Genomic DNA, 17,239 nt, shown 5'->3' with positions numbered 1-17,239 from the left:
TCGTTGGAGACCATTTCCAATGGAATGTGGTTCACCTAGGCTGAGTTTTAAACAGGGCTAGCTGCTGCTGCTGAGGATAATTCCAATCTTAAGTTACTGAAAACGGGGCTCCCGAGTGGCGCATCCGGTAAAGGCACTCTGTGTGGAGTGCAGGAATCCCCCTATAGCCTGGAGGTCGTCGGTTCGAGTCCAGGCTATTCCAGTGCCGCACAATTGGCCGAATGCTGCCCGGGGTGGGAAGGGGTTAGGTCGGCCAGGGTGTCCTCGGCTCACCGCGCACCAGCGACCCCTGTAGACTGGCCAGGTGCCTGCGGGCCTGCCTGTAAATAGCCCAGAGCTGCATGGTCCTCAGACGCTGTAGCTCTGAGGTGACTGCATGGCGGGCCTGCAGAGTGAAAAGAAGCGGACGGTTGACGGCACACGCTGCGAAGGAGACGTGTGTCCGGCTTCATTCCTCCCGAGTCAGCGCAGGGGTGGCAGCGGTGAGCCGGGGTGAAATAAACAATAATTAGGCTTACCAAATTGGGGAGAAAATAAGAAAATGTTTTCATCCAAGTTTGATTTTGTTTTGCTAGAATGGCCAGGTGTTTTTTTTTTTAGCTTCAGAAGGCGAATGATCAGCAGTGATACCATTAACAGAAATGCAGCGTGAATTGCTCCGCAGTAGTTGCTGCAGATTGTCCATGCACATGCAAAGTGAAATGCCTCTCCTTGCAAAAAGCCTGCTCTGTTGGGCTGTGCTGTTTTTGGTTGGGTGCCAAGCTACTTCTCCAGGATGTGGCTGTTTAGATTTTCTCCACCACCAATCAGTCATGCTCCCATTACTAGCCAGAATGCATCATCTCCTTCTAGTTACTTTCAAAGCAAGCCATGATTTGTGCACTTCTGTAAATGTTATAAGCAATCAAAGCTTGTTTTTTAAAAAAAAGATATGTTGCTGTGTTCAGTATTCAGGCTGGGTTCCACTCGGGGATCAATTACCCTAGAATGAATTAAGTTGTTACTTTTAACTTCAACAGCAGCCAGAACAAAGTATTTTGCCCTGTGTTAGGCGTGTGTGGCAGACTACTTGTTAAAACATTAAAATAACTGATTAAATATTAACTACGTTCATAAAACGGACAAAGACAATTCTGTTAGCTATGCAGTCAACTGGTAATTATTTTAGTCTTAACAAGTGTTTGAAACACATGTCCAACAAACTGTATGTTAGCCCAGTCAGTCTAGTTAGCCCGGGTTTGAGACATTGGGTTTAAAAGGGGAAATGTTGCACAGGGTCAAGTGTTTTGTTGGTGAAATGTACTCTGTCTGTCTGTCTGTGTGTGTGTGTGTGTGTGTGTGTGTGTGTGTGTGCGTGCGTGCGTGCGTGCGTGCGTGTGTTCATGCTCATCAATTGTTAATGTGCAATTTATTTGTTGCAGTAGGGAAGCACCGTGCTCCATTTCCTGGGATAGAGCTCCCGAGTACGACAGTAATTCAGTTACTCTCTTGCTCTCAGTAATAATAACGCCGCAGATGGGTCTTTTAACATGTGCATGTAGGTTTTGACGTGATAAGGGCTTTTAATCTCAAGTTGCCAAGCACATCCTCTGTGTCGTCTTTCCCAAATACTGCAGAATACTTTTACTGAGCTTAAAAAAAACAAAACAAAAAAAACTGGACCATCAAATTAAACGTCCAGTTCACGGGACACCAGGCGACATTTCTTGTGTCCTGTCCTGTCCCGTCCGGTCCCCCTGTCCCCCCAGGTGAAATTCCACCAGGAGATTTAATTTTCATTGCATTTTTTCATTCCTTCGTTTGATGGAAGGTCAATGATTGAAAGGCATGGAGACTGAACTACCTTTTGCAAGGCTTTCCGTGGCTGGCAACGTCCAGAGCAAGGCTGAAGCACGCTGCCAGAGAGAAGGGGAGGCTTGTGCTGGAAACCCACCCCTCCACTCCCTGCATGGTTAAACTGTGAAACCCACCCCTCCACTCCCTGCATGGTTAAACTGTGAAACCCACCCCTCCACTTCCAGCATGGTTTAACCATGGACTCCAGACTGCAGTTCCATCAATCAATCTGTTACTTTTCATGAGCATTAAAATCCACACACACACACACACACACACACACACACACACACACACACATACACACACACACACACACACACACACACAGAGGCTGGCTTGTGATTCAAAGCTCTCTGTAAATTGCTTCTGCTGTAGATGTTTGCAAAATGATTCTAAGTCTATTTTGTTTTTAAATGGTACTGTGGTTTATCGAAGAAGGTAACATTTCTTATTTGTGTTGTTTCTTAACAGCAATATCTTACTAATTTAAAAAATCCTTCTCTTTAACATCCTTTGGGGTTTTTTTTTTTTTTTTTTTTTTTGCTCCTTTACTTTTGCAGCTGGCTCTAAGTCTTACAAACACACAGGGCTCACAGGCTTATTATCAAGTAACTGGATGCCAGCAGGACATTTTAGATTTCTGCTCTGGTGCTATTTTTATAGGAACCAACGTGAGTCTTGAGAACCACATGGTGCTCATTAAAGTATAGTATGCCTACAGAAATACAGGAGGAAATTAAAGACAACTTTGAAAAAAAGTCATAATAGAAAAATATATTAATAATAAAAGTCCCACTGATTGGTTGTATTTTATTGAAAAGAAAAGCGCTACAGACATTAGATATAAAATAACTCTGAATTGCAGTAAAGGCTCGGTTCTCAGTTTGGGTCCCTACCATTTGCTTGCCTGCTGTCTACAAATAGGAATGGGTACCTTCTTTTAAACCAGCAACTGAGAGTCTTGTGACTACGATTATATATATATATATATATATATATATATATATATATATATATATATATATATATATATATCAGTGCCATGCAGAAATGATGAGTGCTTCAGATGTTTAGATCTTACACGCCAGAGCACTCTGATGTTTATAGCACGATTACTTGCTGTCGCTTCCCCTGTGGAATTGCTTCAGATTGGAATTTGTTTTATCCGTGAATAACTATCTTTGGATAATACAGTTTCTACTTCTGAGCAAGCCGTTGTTATTGTGAGAAGGCTTTCTCAGCCACTGTCATTGCAGAACCAGAACAACACAAACTGCAGCATGTTTGAGAGGGACTTTTATTTGGGGTATAAAAGTTCCATTCTGGTCCATGGCAAGATCGTTTTCTCAGAAGACAGTACAAGTGGTGGAGCAGGGAAATTACTTTTTGATACGAAGATGATTAACCCTTTCATGCATGAATATTGAAAACATTATAAATAGATTTCATTGAGAATGAGGTGGGAGGATTGCATCCTCACATGTGGTCATCATGCATTTTCATCTTCCATATTCCCCCATATGAGGTTGCCATGCACGGAAGGGTCAATGACCCCAGGGCGTAGGGATACAAATACGAAAGCAATCATATGGTGGGCATCGATGAGAATGCAGGAAAAAGTCACAGCGTTCACAAACACTTTAGCGCTAATCTCTTCATAATCCTCCTCTTCCCCCTCTCTCAAAAATGTTGTTCTTTTGAAATGTGCCTCAAAGAACTGGACATTTTTGATTGCGATTTCCCCTGGTAAGATTGTGTAACTCAATCAAGTCATTATATAATCTTTTTTTTAGGTCATTTATTTTTGCAGTGATGCTGAAAGCAGGACTGCCAGCCTCTCCCCTGGGTGTTGTCGCAGGTAGCCCTGTCTTACAGGCGAATGCATGGAACAAACTAGCTTGCTGGTGACTGACCGATTGAGTGTGGGGGCACAGCAAGTTTGTTCCCTGTTCCTTGTAGAGGAGATGCTTGTACTTGCATTAGATGAACGATGTCAACAGTAGAGAAACCTGGCATTGTTACACAGACACTGGGGGAAGCTCCTGTCCTGTGTATTTCCCATGTAAATCTCCGGTATGTAAAGAACACTTTCCCTGGTACGTCGTCCTTAGCTGTTTCTATTGATTTATATGAACTCAATTCATTTATATTGGGACTGCTATTCAAAGGGAGTGTTGGCAGCCCTGCTCATTGGCAATGCGTTGGGGGGGGTGTTGGATTGGGAAGATTGTGTGAAAAATCTTTTGTTTATGTATTTTTTAAAAACTTCACATCCTAAAATTCTTTAAAAAATAAATAAATAGTTACAGTTTGATTGAAGTTAAAATAAATGTTTGCAGAATAAAAAATAGCATCAAATATACTGTTATCTGCCCTGACCATTCCCCATTTGACTCACCTTTTCTTGAAGTTTTTAACTATATATCAAATATGAAGCTAAAAGTTGTATTTCTGCAAGTGTTGATATACCTGTCTCTGCCTTGCAGGGATGATGGCCAAGGAGAAACCACCCATTACCGTGGTGGGAGATGTGGGAGGAAGGATTGCCATTATAGTGGTAAGCCAGGAGTACACACAGTACAGCACTGTCCTGGGATTTGCTTGCCTGTGTACTCTACCTTAGAACCTCTTGTAATGGTCTTGGATCTGAAATACTGTTGACCCATTTAGATAATCTAGGTAAAGTCCTTTGTGTTCAGTGTTATGAACTCTGACATTCTGGGGAACTAGCTGATGCAGAGGGCTAATTCCATAGCCTACATCTTTTTCAAAAAACATTTTGCATTCCCACAACAGCAGAGATGCTTGAAAACCCCTCTGTGTATCACTCAAAATCAGTAATTTGTGTTTCCACTACACGTGGCACACACACAATCACACACGTGCTAAATGCACCACGCAATCTCGCGGTTTCTCCTTCTCCAGGATGACATCGTGGATGATGTGGAGGATTTCGTGGCCGCGGCGGAGATCCTGAAGGAAAGGGGCGCGTATAAGATCTACATCATGGCTACTCACGGACTGCTGTCAGGCGACGCGCCTCGTCTCATCGAGGAATCTGCTATCGATGAGGTGAGCCTTGTAGCCTCCACTATGAAAACAGCATTGATCTCCTGTGAAACGCTCCTTATTAACTCCTTATTTAGCTGAGGCAATGTACTATCTGCATGTTGGGTGCATTTCAATCTGCTGCTAGGAACCAGACGAGCTCAGATGGGCTGAATGGCCTCCTTACGTTCATGTAAACATGTCTGGATCATTAAGTAGTACGGCATGGCTTTCGTTGTGCAGTGAAGCCCGGTCGAAGGGCTGCAGTGTTCTCTAACCCTCCTCTGGTCTGTCTGCAGGTGGTGGTCACAAACACCGTGCCCCACGAGGTGCAGAAGCTGCAGTGCCCGAAGATCAAGACGGTCGACGTCAGCATGATCCTGGCAGAGGCGATTCGCAGGATCCACAACGGCGAGTCGATGGCATACCTGTTCCGCAACATCACTGTGGACGACTAGAGCAGAGCCGAGCCGAGCTGGGGCACCTGTGATACTCCCGCTCCTGCGTGAAACAGCAAGCTAACCCTTTGGAACATGAGAACAAGCGTCAATGCAAGAGCATATGTCATTTCCTCCCAAGTCCATTTATCCTGATTTGGTTACCCATGTGCCAAAGTGAACCACCACTTGTGAAATAACATCACTGAATACCAATGTGCTTCAGCCTCGGCCCTCAGTGTGCTAAACTCCAGAACATGTGAGTTGGCAGTATGTTTACAAGTGCTGCAAAACTGTAAAGTGCACGGTTCTGTTTTGTGAGTGTGTGTGTGTGAGTGCGTTTCCTATCAAGCCATTAATAAAAACGAATTCGCAAAGTGTACTGTGCAAAGATTTTTCAATAAAGAGAGAAATGCAATGGAATGTGTGTTGTGTATTTTTGTAACTTTCTCGCGTGTCTCATGGCAGCCCAGACGGTGCACCACATAGGAAGTGACGTTGTTTGTTTGGGCTAGGATAGGAAATGGGCAACTACGCCGAATTATCTCGGAGGTCCAGTCCAATCCTGGTTTTGAAATGTCATAAGTGCGGTTAGAAGAACTTCACAGACAGTGGGAAAGGTTAGGCATGCAAGGTCTGTTATCCGAAATTTGAAAACCCAAGTACAACACTGATATAAATACAATTAACGTTAATGCCAATACTGCCTATCTAGTGTCCGTGTATTGTAAAACTCTAACATATAAAAATCTCATTTTGGCGTTCATTTTATTTTTTATTTTGCACTGAAAACTTCTTTTGGTTTCTGAACCAGAAAAGGGTGCATTTTTAAACTTACATAGACAAAACTGAATAAACTCGGGCAGAAACAATTTGCCCATGACAACTGTAACGGCGCAGCAATGCGTGCTGGGTAAAATACTGGGCGCCTGCGAGGCCGCTATGGTGTAAATGCGCTGTCTGGCTGGACAGCCACACCACACTGCATGATTGGTTTGTTTTGTACATCACGCCCCTAACACGTGTCCTGTAATATATAGATGCTTCTCACTGCCGCGAGTCTGTTTCAGCAGAGCAGATTACAGACGTAGTAAGTAATTGACCAAGATTGCTCAAGTCATCGATGTTTTCTGTTTTCTGATTGATTCCTGTAGACACACGTTTAACTAGGTGACAAATGAAGAATGTCAAGGCACCGAATAAATGCACCCGCACTGAAATCACCCTTTCGATTTGTCTTAAAAACCCACTGATTGATCAGGTGGAGGATGAACCAAATCTATTGAATCCAGGCTAGCAGGTCTCTTCCTTCACCACCAGGGGTCGCCGAAACGCTATAAAGCGAGCAGTCCGCTTCAGATTTCTCTCCGTTACCCCACTGGAGCGCACAGGCCAGTGAGCACGCCCCGAGGGCACCAAGCCAGCCGCAGGAGAGCTTGCGGTTTCGATTGAACCGCTCTGTGTCTGTCTGTCTTTCTTTCTTTCTTTCTTTCTTTCTTTCTTTCTTTCTTTCTTTCTATCAGGTGTCCAGTAAGTTCTGAGTGATCAGGGAGGGATTTGCACTGTGTAAAACATGAGCTGAAATTTAATTAAAAAAAAAAAATTAAAAAGCCTGCAACAAAGTAAGTGCTAAGCATCTCCCAACTTTGGTTTGGTGCATTCTGTTATCTGTGTCAGTTTTGGCCTGTGCTGCAGATATATACACACACCCTGCAGGGTGCTTGTGTTTGGACAGTAATGACTACAAGCTGCTCACTGTTCCGCACACCAGCACTGAGCCGGGTCTGTCGCAGCATTGCCTTTCTTTCCTGGCATCGTTTTAAATTAAAGCCTAATTAGCTGCAGCCGGCATCTAATTATCAAACACCCTCATGTATTACATAATCCACGTTTGATTTATTTTTTTGCTTGTCTGAATGCGCTTTCTCTGCTCTGAACGGTGCTGGTATAATATATACACATTTGCAGCAAGCGATTTAAATACAAATCTAATTCTCATCCCTCTGTACAAAACAGCCACCTTAAGCCATAAACATATTGATTTTTCTTGTTCTTTTTTGCATGCAGAGATGGTGGGAGAGAATAACAGGCAGCTGAAATGACATGTTCTTATATTATGTGCAAATTCTTATAAAATGTACTTGCCCTGTAATATTCCATTCAGAGCATCAGCCGGGACAGTAAGGGGAGGCGAGCATTAGGCCCTCTTTGTGCTTGAAAGGGTTTTTGGCAGCGTCCAGGGTACACAGTGTGATCTGTCCTGGGGGACTCAGTGGCCCCTCCTTATCAAAGCATTTTCCACTTTGCAATTTGCAAATCATTTATTGTAAAAGGAAGATGCAGCAGTAATGTTATAAAACAGGCATGAAAAACAGCTTGGGCAAAGTCTTTTCTGCCTTTCTGCAAAAAATATAATTGTGCTGTAAAACAAACAAACAAACAAAAGACAGGGACAGGAGCTTAAATGTGTTGTTTTTGCTGAAATGCTATAACATAATACATATGGAAGTGCTGTCTGCCATTAGGAGAAGGTAATGGGTGTTAGAGAGGGAGTTCCTGCCAGCACCCCCGTGGATCACAGCCAAAACCCACTGAAAACGACCGACCAGTAAATCTACTGTGCATGCAGATAATGGTACCATTTCAGATCGTGGGAGGCTCGTTTCACATTTCTTTTTGATTTCTGATCTCTCTTCTCGCCTCTCACACTTTGTTTTGCATGTTACTCCAGGCTAGGCTTGTAGATGATCTTTTTTTTTAATCGGAATGCAGACTGGGACTATTCCTCTCTGTTTCCTCCACATGCATGCCTCAAAGTCTGCCCTGGAACACAGGGAGCACCCTTTCTCTTAGTGGAGAGGGTGCAGCTCAGTCTCCATGCCTATCCAATCCCTGGTCTCTCTGTTTGAGACTGACTGCAAAGCTGCCCAGTGTAACCCTTTTAAGTGACAGTGTTCTTCTCTCCTCCCCTGTGCAGTGAGCAGGCCTCCCTGAAGCTGAGGCTGGTGGACAGTGACACAGAGGCTTGGCAGAGATCCCCTTCGTTCTCGGGGCTGCATCAAGGGGGACGACGTGAACGCCTTTGCAGAGCTGGTGGTGCTCAGCTACCCAGAGAGGGAGGTGTGAGGGCTGGGGTAGCAGGGGTACCTTCACTGGGGTTTGCTTTGATTTTCTTCCACACAGTCTGAGGCACGGGTGCATGAATCAGGTCCTTGGTGTTATGTATTGTTTAATGAAATCATATAAAGGAAACGCTGTCCCCTGAGCCCCTCCGCACTCACAGCTAGTCGTGCCCGTCGCTGCTGTATTTGGATTCTAACTTGTGTTATAAGTAGCTTAGCACTGAGCCTCCACTCTGCGTGGCCCTGTGTTAATAGTTTTACAAATCGATGCTTGGGAGAGGAGCAGAGGCAGTCCCCAGCACACAGCAGCACCACTCTCCCAGATAACCCTGATGCTGGAGATCTTTCCTTGGCGTTCGCTGGTACTCGCAATCCCACTGCCTGCCCCTCATCTCCGCTCTTGCTACCCTGGCTCAGTGGCTGTTGTCTACTGTAATCGTGGGGGTTTGTGCTGAGATTGCTAGTTGTTACTCCACTCTCCCTCCCCCGCTGTCGCACTCTGTTCCCTCACCCCTTGTCTGACTCTCTCTGCAGCTTCTCTATGAGGACTGTCAGATGGTGACCCTCAGTGCCCCCTACATCGCGGGGTTCCTGGCGTTTCGGGAGACCCCCTTCCTGGTGGAGGCTGTGCAGCGCTTGGAGAGCGAACCCCCCAGCCTCCTTCCTCAGGTGAGCTCCTTGACAGGCCTGACTTCACCTGATCTGAGCAGCGCTCGCTCTCCCTTCCTCTCCCCTCCTCTCCTCTCCTCTCCCTCCTCTATTCTCCTCTCCTCTCCCTTCCTCTTCCCTGCTCTCCTCTTACCTCCCCTCCTCTCCTCTCCTCTATTCTCCTCTCCCCTCCTCTATTCTCCTCTCCTCTCCTCTCCTCTTCCCTCCTCTACTCTATTTTCCTCTTCTCTCCTCTCCTCTCCTCTCCTCTTCCCTCCTCTCCTCTCCTCTTCCCTCCCCTCCTCGCTCCTCTCTCTTCTCCCCTCCCCTCTCTTCTACTCTGCTCTGCATTGGCGTTGCTAAGAACCTGCTGCAGGTTCAGGGTTGGTGGAGGATAGTGAGAGGCACAAGCAGCAGGTGAGGGGGTGAGGAGGGAAGGGAGGATCTGGGAGTAAGTCTCTGTGTGTTTAGAAGAAAGGCTGATGGAATGGAATGTTTCCCCAGGGCTAATTGTCCTTAAGATTCAGGACTCTGTACTGACACACTTTTAATCATCTCTGTTACACCTCAGTGAGCCCAGGGGAGAGGAGAGGCAAGTTCTTCAGCAGGATCTCTCACTGCTGCCCTTAACAGTCTCTCCATCTGCTTTATTTGTGAGTGAATGTATTTAGACAAGTGGTGTTGACTCCAGGGAGTTGGTTATGCCTTCATTTGATTCTTGCACGACTGTCTTTGCTAAACCGTAACAGATCTGTTGTGATTGTGGGTGGGGAGCAGAAGTGACATCACAATGAAAGCTTTTAGCCAATCACGGCATGGCGGGGAAGCCCCCAGACTCTGTGGCGCGCCGGCAGTCACCTGAGCACTGAATGAGTTATACAGAGAGACCTTATTTGCTGAATGTCCTTAATTGGTTGTGGAGCTTTGCAGTCGGTCGCAGTAAAATCAAATCGATGGTCACTGTGCTTCTGTGCGCTTTCCCAGGGATTGTGATTGAGCGGCCGTTTGCTTGTGTAGTTCGTCTTGTGTCTTGCTAGTTGTTTTGCGTGGTTCTGCACACATTGATCAGCTGTATGTCTGAGTAGTTTTGCAATAAAATCTATCGATCAGTGTTGTTTTAGGGATGGAAATAAGACTCCCAGTTTGACCCAATCCTGGTTTTACTAGGATTTTAATAAGACACACCTGAGCTTGTTACCTGTACACTGTGGCTAATCAAGCTCATAGTAACACTTAGAATGGGTACCATCCCCCGTCACTAACCAGTCAGGCTTGTTCTTGCAGATTAAAGAACTGCGGAACTGAGGGGACACTGGGAGAGTGCTGGGAAAGGTGAGTGTTTCTCTGTCTCTCTGCCTCGCTCTCTGGCTCTCTGTATCTCTGGCTCTCTCTCTTTATCTTTGCAGACCAATTCAGTAAAGATCATTTTATCCTGCTGGGCTAATTATTATTATTATTATTATTATTATTATTATTATTATTTATTTCTTAGCAGATGCCCTTATCCAGGGCGACTTACAATTGTTACAAGATATCACATTATTTTTACATACAATTACATTATTTTTTTACACATTATTTTTACATACAATCACCCATTTATACAGTTGGGTTTTTACTGGAGCAATCTAGGTAAAGTACCTTGCTCAAAGGTACAGGAGCAGGGTCCCCCACCTGGGATTGAACCCACGACCCTCTGGTCAAGAGTCCAGAGCCCTAACCACTACTCCACACTGCTGCTAATGAAAAATAACTACTATATATACAGATATGTTAGTATTTTTACACCCTAATTTGAAATCCTTCACTTTATAATGTAATTTTTATCCTGCTTGTCTTAGAAACTGTAAAGAATGAAAATGATCCTGGTCCTGTCCTGATCGCTCTCTCCCTCATCTTCGCAGGCCCTGAAGAGCTCTGACAGGAGCACTAAACCCCTTTACGTGTCTGTGGATCAGCGCATTAGCCTGGAAACTGCCCTCCGCCTCACCACTGCCTGCTTTAAATACAGGATCCCCGAGCCAATCAGACAGGTAGGCAGGGCCATGCTCCGCCCCTCACAGAGGTGGGGAGCTGTGCTGAGCCAATCAGGGAAGAATAAATCTGTTGGTAGTGGAAAAAAGGTCACAGCAGCACCATGAAATGAACAGATAAAGTTTCAATATCAGTAGTTTCATGTAGTTCCCGGTAAAGGTGTCAATTAGATAATCTGCCGGGATAATTCTAAAGACGAGATTTTAAAAAATCACAATTTCAGAGAGTTTATTTGTTACACTACAGAAAACTGAGGATACTGTATGAGCATTAGCAATGGCTAAGTAAAGAAGTGTACTGAAGCCTGACGTAGTGACACTTAATGCAGGCCTGACTTCCACAGAGAGAGCTGCAGCAGCACACACCCCACTGGGAGCTGGGAGCTCGTCATAGCAAGCCTCCGCCACTGGGGCGTGCTGTTCCACAACGATTCAGCAGCTCAGTATGAAGCTAGCACAAATCAACACTCTGAGACTCTGTACTGACACACATCAACACACTGTGAGACTCTGAAGTGACACACATCAACACACTGTGAGACTCTGTACTGACACACATCAACACACTGTGAGACTCTGAAGTGACACACATCAACACACTGTGAGACTCTGAAGTGACACACATCAACACACTGTGAGACTCTGAAGTGACACACATCAACACACTGTGAGACTCTGAAGTGACACACATCAACACACTGTGAGACTCTGAAGTGACACATCAACACACTGTGAGACTCTGAAGTGACACACATCAACACACTGTGAGACTCTGAAGTGACACATCAACACGCTGTGAGGATCTGTACTGACACACATCAACACACTGTGAGACTCTGTACTGACACACATCAACACACTGTGAGACTCTGTACTGACACACATCAACACACTGTGAGACTCTGTACTGACACACATCAACACACTGTGAGACTCTGAAGTGACACATCAACACACTGTGAGACTCTGTACTGACACACTGTGAGACTCTGTACTGACACACTGTGAGACTCTGTACTGACACACATCAACACACTGTGAGACTCTGAAGTGACACACAGGACGCCCAGGATTTCTTAATGCACGTTTCTATTTCCATGATGCATTTTCCCATTTAGCTTTTGTACTATAAGAACGAGTGGAATCTATATTTGTTCATCTTGTGCACTAGATAATAGCCGCCTTGGCGTCTCAAGATTCAATCAGAAGCTGATTTCAGCAGTGCAGTGAGGGGATGTGGCTGGACTGCAGTGTGACTGATAATAGAGTCTGGTTACATGGTTACTGATCCTCATATTTAATAAAAAGTGGCCTCTGGATCACACAGCGTAGTATCGCTGTAGTACAAAATATTACAAGCTGCAGGTGCCAGTCAGTCCTACAGCGCCCTCAGACAATGACACTGATGCAGTATTAAAAGGATTACACACCCAAAGGAAGCGCAGTGAGGATTGTAATTAAAGGGAGATGGCTCGTCCCTCCTGTAAGTGAGGATAAGTGTGTCAGTGTGTGTGTGAAACTGCAGCCCCCAGGGGACCCCGTTCCAAAGGAAGATCAGGGGCAGCTTGGGGAGTCCCCCGCTGCTGTGAGCTCAGCACAGCTCAGTACAGGCAGTGATAGCTTGGGCTGCGGGCCACACCTAGCACACTTTTAATGAGTTTAATACAGATAGCAATGATTAGCTGCTCAAGGCAGCAGATTCTGCTGGAGTTGAACTTGTTGAGTATGACAGGTTCTTTTCATTAGGGTCGGTCCTCTCCATTATTATTACTAGTATTGAAGATCAAACGAAATGAGGTTCAGGATTGTCAATGTCACCCTGCCTCTTGGCTCCCCTTTCTACAAAGCGCTTTGTGATTCACAGAAAGGCATACACAATGTGTCCAGGCAGCACGCTGCTTCAGGGAAATGAGCATGAAAAGAGAAGAAGGGAGATAGAATAGGGTGGAATTAACAAAGAAGCCCCGGCTTCCAGTGGAGCAGAGGGTCACTCTGTCTTCATAGAGAATACAATAAAGAAAACCTTTTTTTTTTCTGAACTGAAAAGCTTGTGCATAGTAACCCTTCTGTTTCCCTGTTAAGGACAGTGCATTGGGGCTAATTAGGAAAGTGATAAAGGAGCAATCGCAGCAGTGAATCTGCCAGAATGGATCGCCTTCTTTGCTGTTCAAAGAAAGATGTCAGTAGCTCTGACTTTGAAGTGCGGAAAAGACATTGAGCCACAGCCAAGAAAAGAGACTGGCCTGACTTAACCTGATTATCTGCTTCCCAAAGCCAGGTAGGACATTTTGAGAGGCTGCCAGGAGAGAGATCCCTCAGACTGCAGAGAGCTCCCTGTGCTACCCCCGCATAGTATAATCAATATTACTGTGGTGCACCGTTACAAAGCCATCCCTCCAGCCTCACTGAGACTGCCTGCCTGCTGCTCTGACGTCCTCAGTCATGCACAATTGTACCCCTGTTTTTTTTCGATTTTCCCCTCAACGCTGCAACCCAGTTACTGTTCACAAGGTCTGACAATCAGAAGCCAGTCTCTTCTTTTCACCCTCTGAACCTAAACAATGGGCATTCACTAGCTTCTGAACCCTGGATTCTAGGGACATCTCAGGACTTGTGGGACTCCTGACCGGTAGGGGTGAACTAAGCCCATCTGATAAACTTCCCCAACCTGTTGGTGTACAAAAGTCAATTCAGGGCTCTCTGTGCCATCAGCAACTTGACATGCCCGGGATTCAAACCAGCAAGCTCCTGATTGCATGACTCACGCTGGACTCCAGTGTGTCTAAACTGGCAGAGCCACTGGGAACCCCAAAGTGAGATCCTTTCTTTGGTGATATGAACCATGATCCCGGGTCTATGAATCACGGTGGCTCCTTTCGAAACCCCGCCCCTTCACTTCCTCTTTCTCTTGGTCACCGTGGGAACACATCTCTGAAAGAGGAAGTGGAGGCAAAGCAGCCGTTCTCACCTCTCCATCGCTGCTGAGCCTGGGCTGAAGGATTGCTGATGCTGGATTCAGTTTGCAAGGTGTCCATGGCTAGATTGCACTGTTGTTTTGCAGTTTGCCAGTGCTTTCCCATTCTTGCACTTTGCATTTTTGCAATGCGTCACCATGCTCCTCTGCTTTACCATGCATTGGTTTTTTTTCATTGCACATTGCTCTGCTTTTATCACATTAGTATTCAGTAGACTTGTAAGGTTTATAATAAGCGCTAATATACTTGCTTCTCACTGTCCACCTCTGTTGTCCTGGGCATTGAAGCCTTCAAATTGAAGAGCATTGTTTTCAGAAGTGGATGAAATATGTCCCCGGCTGGCGTAACGATAATAAATTGCACTCAGATTTCACAGCATGAATTAAACATGCATTTGATCATTAAGTGAGAGAAATGATATCCTGTTGTAATTACATTTCTGCTTTTTTTCTTTCTTTTTCATTTTGAATCGGCGCTTGCATCATCAAAATATAAATGAGTATTTGGTGTGCAAATAGATTTCTCGCTTGGTTACAGTAATCTGTCGTGTAAATGAACAGCATGACTTAGAAATGAAACAGTGGAAGCCACGGTGGGGTTAGTGTGTGTGTGTGAGAGTGCGTGTGCCAGTGTGTGTGTGTGTGTGATTGTGTGTGTGCGTGCGTGTGTGTGTGTGTGTGTGTGTGCGTATCTAAACACAGAGACTGCAGGTTACACAGAAAACAGAGAGTGATACGGTAGCTGAAGGGTAGAATCCATACCATCAGAAACAGCAGGAGCCTCTGCTCTTCCAAGACAAAGAGACGGGATCTCTACTGATGTTGTGCTTTTAGTTACTCCCTACGGGTGTGTCTTATTAGCACTGTGATGAGAAGTGCGATCAGTCCAGAGAGCATTTAACTCCTGGAACCTACCATGTATCTGAACAGGGGACTGGGTGCAGGGCTGATGCTGTGCCATTATAAAAGTAAGCCTGCTGTGTTCCTCCCTGCAGGGCAGGGGGAATGGCGGGATCTGCATGCTGGGGGAGCAGGAGCCCTGCAGTCCGATCTCTGTTTCAGAGTGGCCTGCACTGTACTGCATTACAGTGAGTGAACGCTGTGAAGTGGTAAGCCGGGCTGGGGGCCGGTGCATTAACCCGCTCTCTGGTTGCAGGCGGATATTCGCTCCCGGGAATACCTACGGAAGCACTTTCCAGAAGGGAGTGAGGAGGGAACGAGCGCAGGGAGAGAGAGGGAGGGGCTGCGGGGATCAGGAGCCTCTAATGGAATTAAAAAGGTGAACAGGGTAACACAGGATGAGGTGAGGGAATCGCCGGATTAGAGAGAGAAGAAATGGAGAAACGCACACATACAGAGGAGAGCGGGCGGCAGGGAGGGAGAGAGTACCCCAATAACACTGTGCCTGCCAGTGCCTGAATGTGGAACAATTTATCATCAAGGATTATTTGTAATTGTAACCATTTTTTAAAAGAAAAACATTTGTGAGATGGTATTTGCTCCCTTATTTGCTGCATAGTAAACTCAGCTACAAATTGGACCTCAGAACTGCATCAAGTTTTTCCTCATAAATAATAAATGGCTTGCTAGGCAGTGAAAGTCTCCTCTAATTAGACCTCAGCCACCAGGCTACTGAAGGATTGGGGACAGGCTTCTGCAGGGCTTCAGGGTGTGGTCCCTCTCAGCCCTCTGCTGTTTGAAGTGAGGCTTGCACAGAGTCATCAGAGTAACAGCCCCCCACCCCCAGGGTCTCTCAGCGTGTAAAGAGAGACAGGGAGAGTATCTGAAAGATGAAAGGGATGCTTCTTCCTGTCTCCTAAGTTCTCTCCCTCCATCTGCCATGCTTCTCCTGCAGAGAGTGAGAGAGGGAGAGAGAAGGGAGAGGTGGGTGGGCTGGATGTGGAATGGGAGGACAGTAAGAAAGAACAAAAAAAGAGTGTTGGAAGAGTGATTGAGAGAACGAGCTGGGAGCAGGGTGACCCCAGGTGACCCCAGGTGACCAGGACAGGTGTTCCTTTCTGCCAGCTGACAGAAGGTCTTTTCTCCGCTGCGTGTTCGTCACTCGTTCCTCTGAAACCTCACTTTGATCCCACGGCCATTTCAAACCCTTCCTTCTTGACTGAGTCATCCTCGCGTCCTGATTGATCTGACTCTTCGGAGGAAAGGAGAGAGAGCGAGAGAGAGAGAGGAGAGGAGAGAGTGAGAGAGAGGAGAGAGAGGAGAGAGTGAGAGAGAGGGAGAGAGTGAGAGAGTGAGAGAGGAGAGAGGAGAGAGGGAGAGAGGAGAAAGAGTGAGAGAGGAGAGAGAGGAGAGAGAGTGAGAGAGGAGAGAGTGAGAGAGGAGAGAGGGAGAGAGGGAGAGAGTGCGGCAGGCAGGCAGGTCTTGGCAGAGACAAGGGGAGCAGGTTGAATGACTAACTCATTAGTACCGACTCCAGCTTTTTAAAAAGGTTTCTTTTTTCTCTAGAGGGGCTGAACTGTAATATGCTGTTTAACTCTATCAGCACAAAGTTCAAAGAAAAAAACACAGTCCTACTATAACTAATTAACTAATTGTGTTTCTTAAATATGGGAATAAGTCATGCAAAAATAATTGAGATATGTACTCAAAACTGGTCTGCTGTGTTCAGTGACGTTTACGAGCATCGTGTAGGAGTTAGTACTGTATAGTTCCTAATGATAGCCCAGCGAAATGAAAGCACCCTAATAGAAACCAACCTGTCCCTGATTTGAATAAGAGCAAAGCTTTATTTTCTGCATAGAGATCTGTAAAGCACAGGGAGTGAGTTTGTGCTCTCTTGTGTTCAGAGGTGTGAGGGGAGGCTCCTGTGGTCCCAGCCAGTCCTGTGCCATTGCCCCTTACCTTCCACGATCGTCAAGATCACAAACAGCATCTTAAACTGACTCGCTCCCCAGTGCTCACAGAACCCTGTATTGTCTTCCTGATCTGGGATCGATGCCTTTAGGTTTACGGCAGCGCGTTCTGTTTGATTGCTTGCTCTTCTAATCTACCATTCATTCAAATCCACTGGGCGTTTTTGCAAGGAGCGATTAATCCTAATACAGATAGATGTGGTGTGAGTGTTTTGCATTGCTTACTGTTTCAGCCTGGATGGGAGGCTATTAAACACAGTTTTAT

At 45.7% G+C, this 17,239-nt stretch overlaps 1 protein-coding gene and 1 pseudogene across 1 annotated transcript in view; both read left to right on the top strand.

The window, feature by feature from the left end:
• The window catches only part of LOC117423559 (phosphoribosyl pyrophosphate synthase-associated protein 1), a gene marked incomplete in the record, with an annotated part of 12,911 nt that extends 7,164 nt beyond the window's left edge, over nucleotides 1–5,747 (top strand). Inside the window, 3 exon segments of the mRNA XM_058989667.1 lie at nucleotides 4,327–4,396; nucleotides 4,765–4,911; nucleotides 5,187–5,747. Coding sequence (XP_058845650.1) covers nucleotides 4,327–4,396; nucleotides 4,765–4,911; nucleotides 5,187–5,345 — 376 coding nt within the window.
• A 38-nt stretch (nucleotides 5,748–5,785) lies between these two features.
• On the top strand, nucleotides 5,786–15,425 carry LOC131697993 (endonuclease V-like; annotated as a pseudogene).
• Nucleotides 15,426–17,239: the final 1,814 nt, after the last annotated feature.

The sequence above is a fragment of the Acipenser ruthenus genome, chromosome 17 (assembly GCF_902713425.1).
Source record: "Acipenser ruthenus chromosome 17, fAciRut3.2 maternal haplotype, whole genome shotgun sequence".
Classification (NCBI taxonomy): Eukaryota; Metazoa; Chordata; class Actinopteri; order Acipenseriformes; family Acipenseridae; genus Acipenser; species Acipenser ruthenus.
Note: the sequence above shows the minus strand (reverse complement) of the source record. Positions and strands in the feature narration are given on the sequence as shown.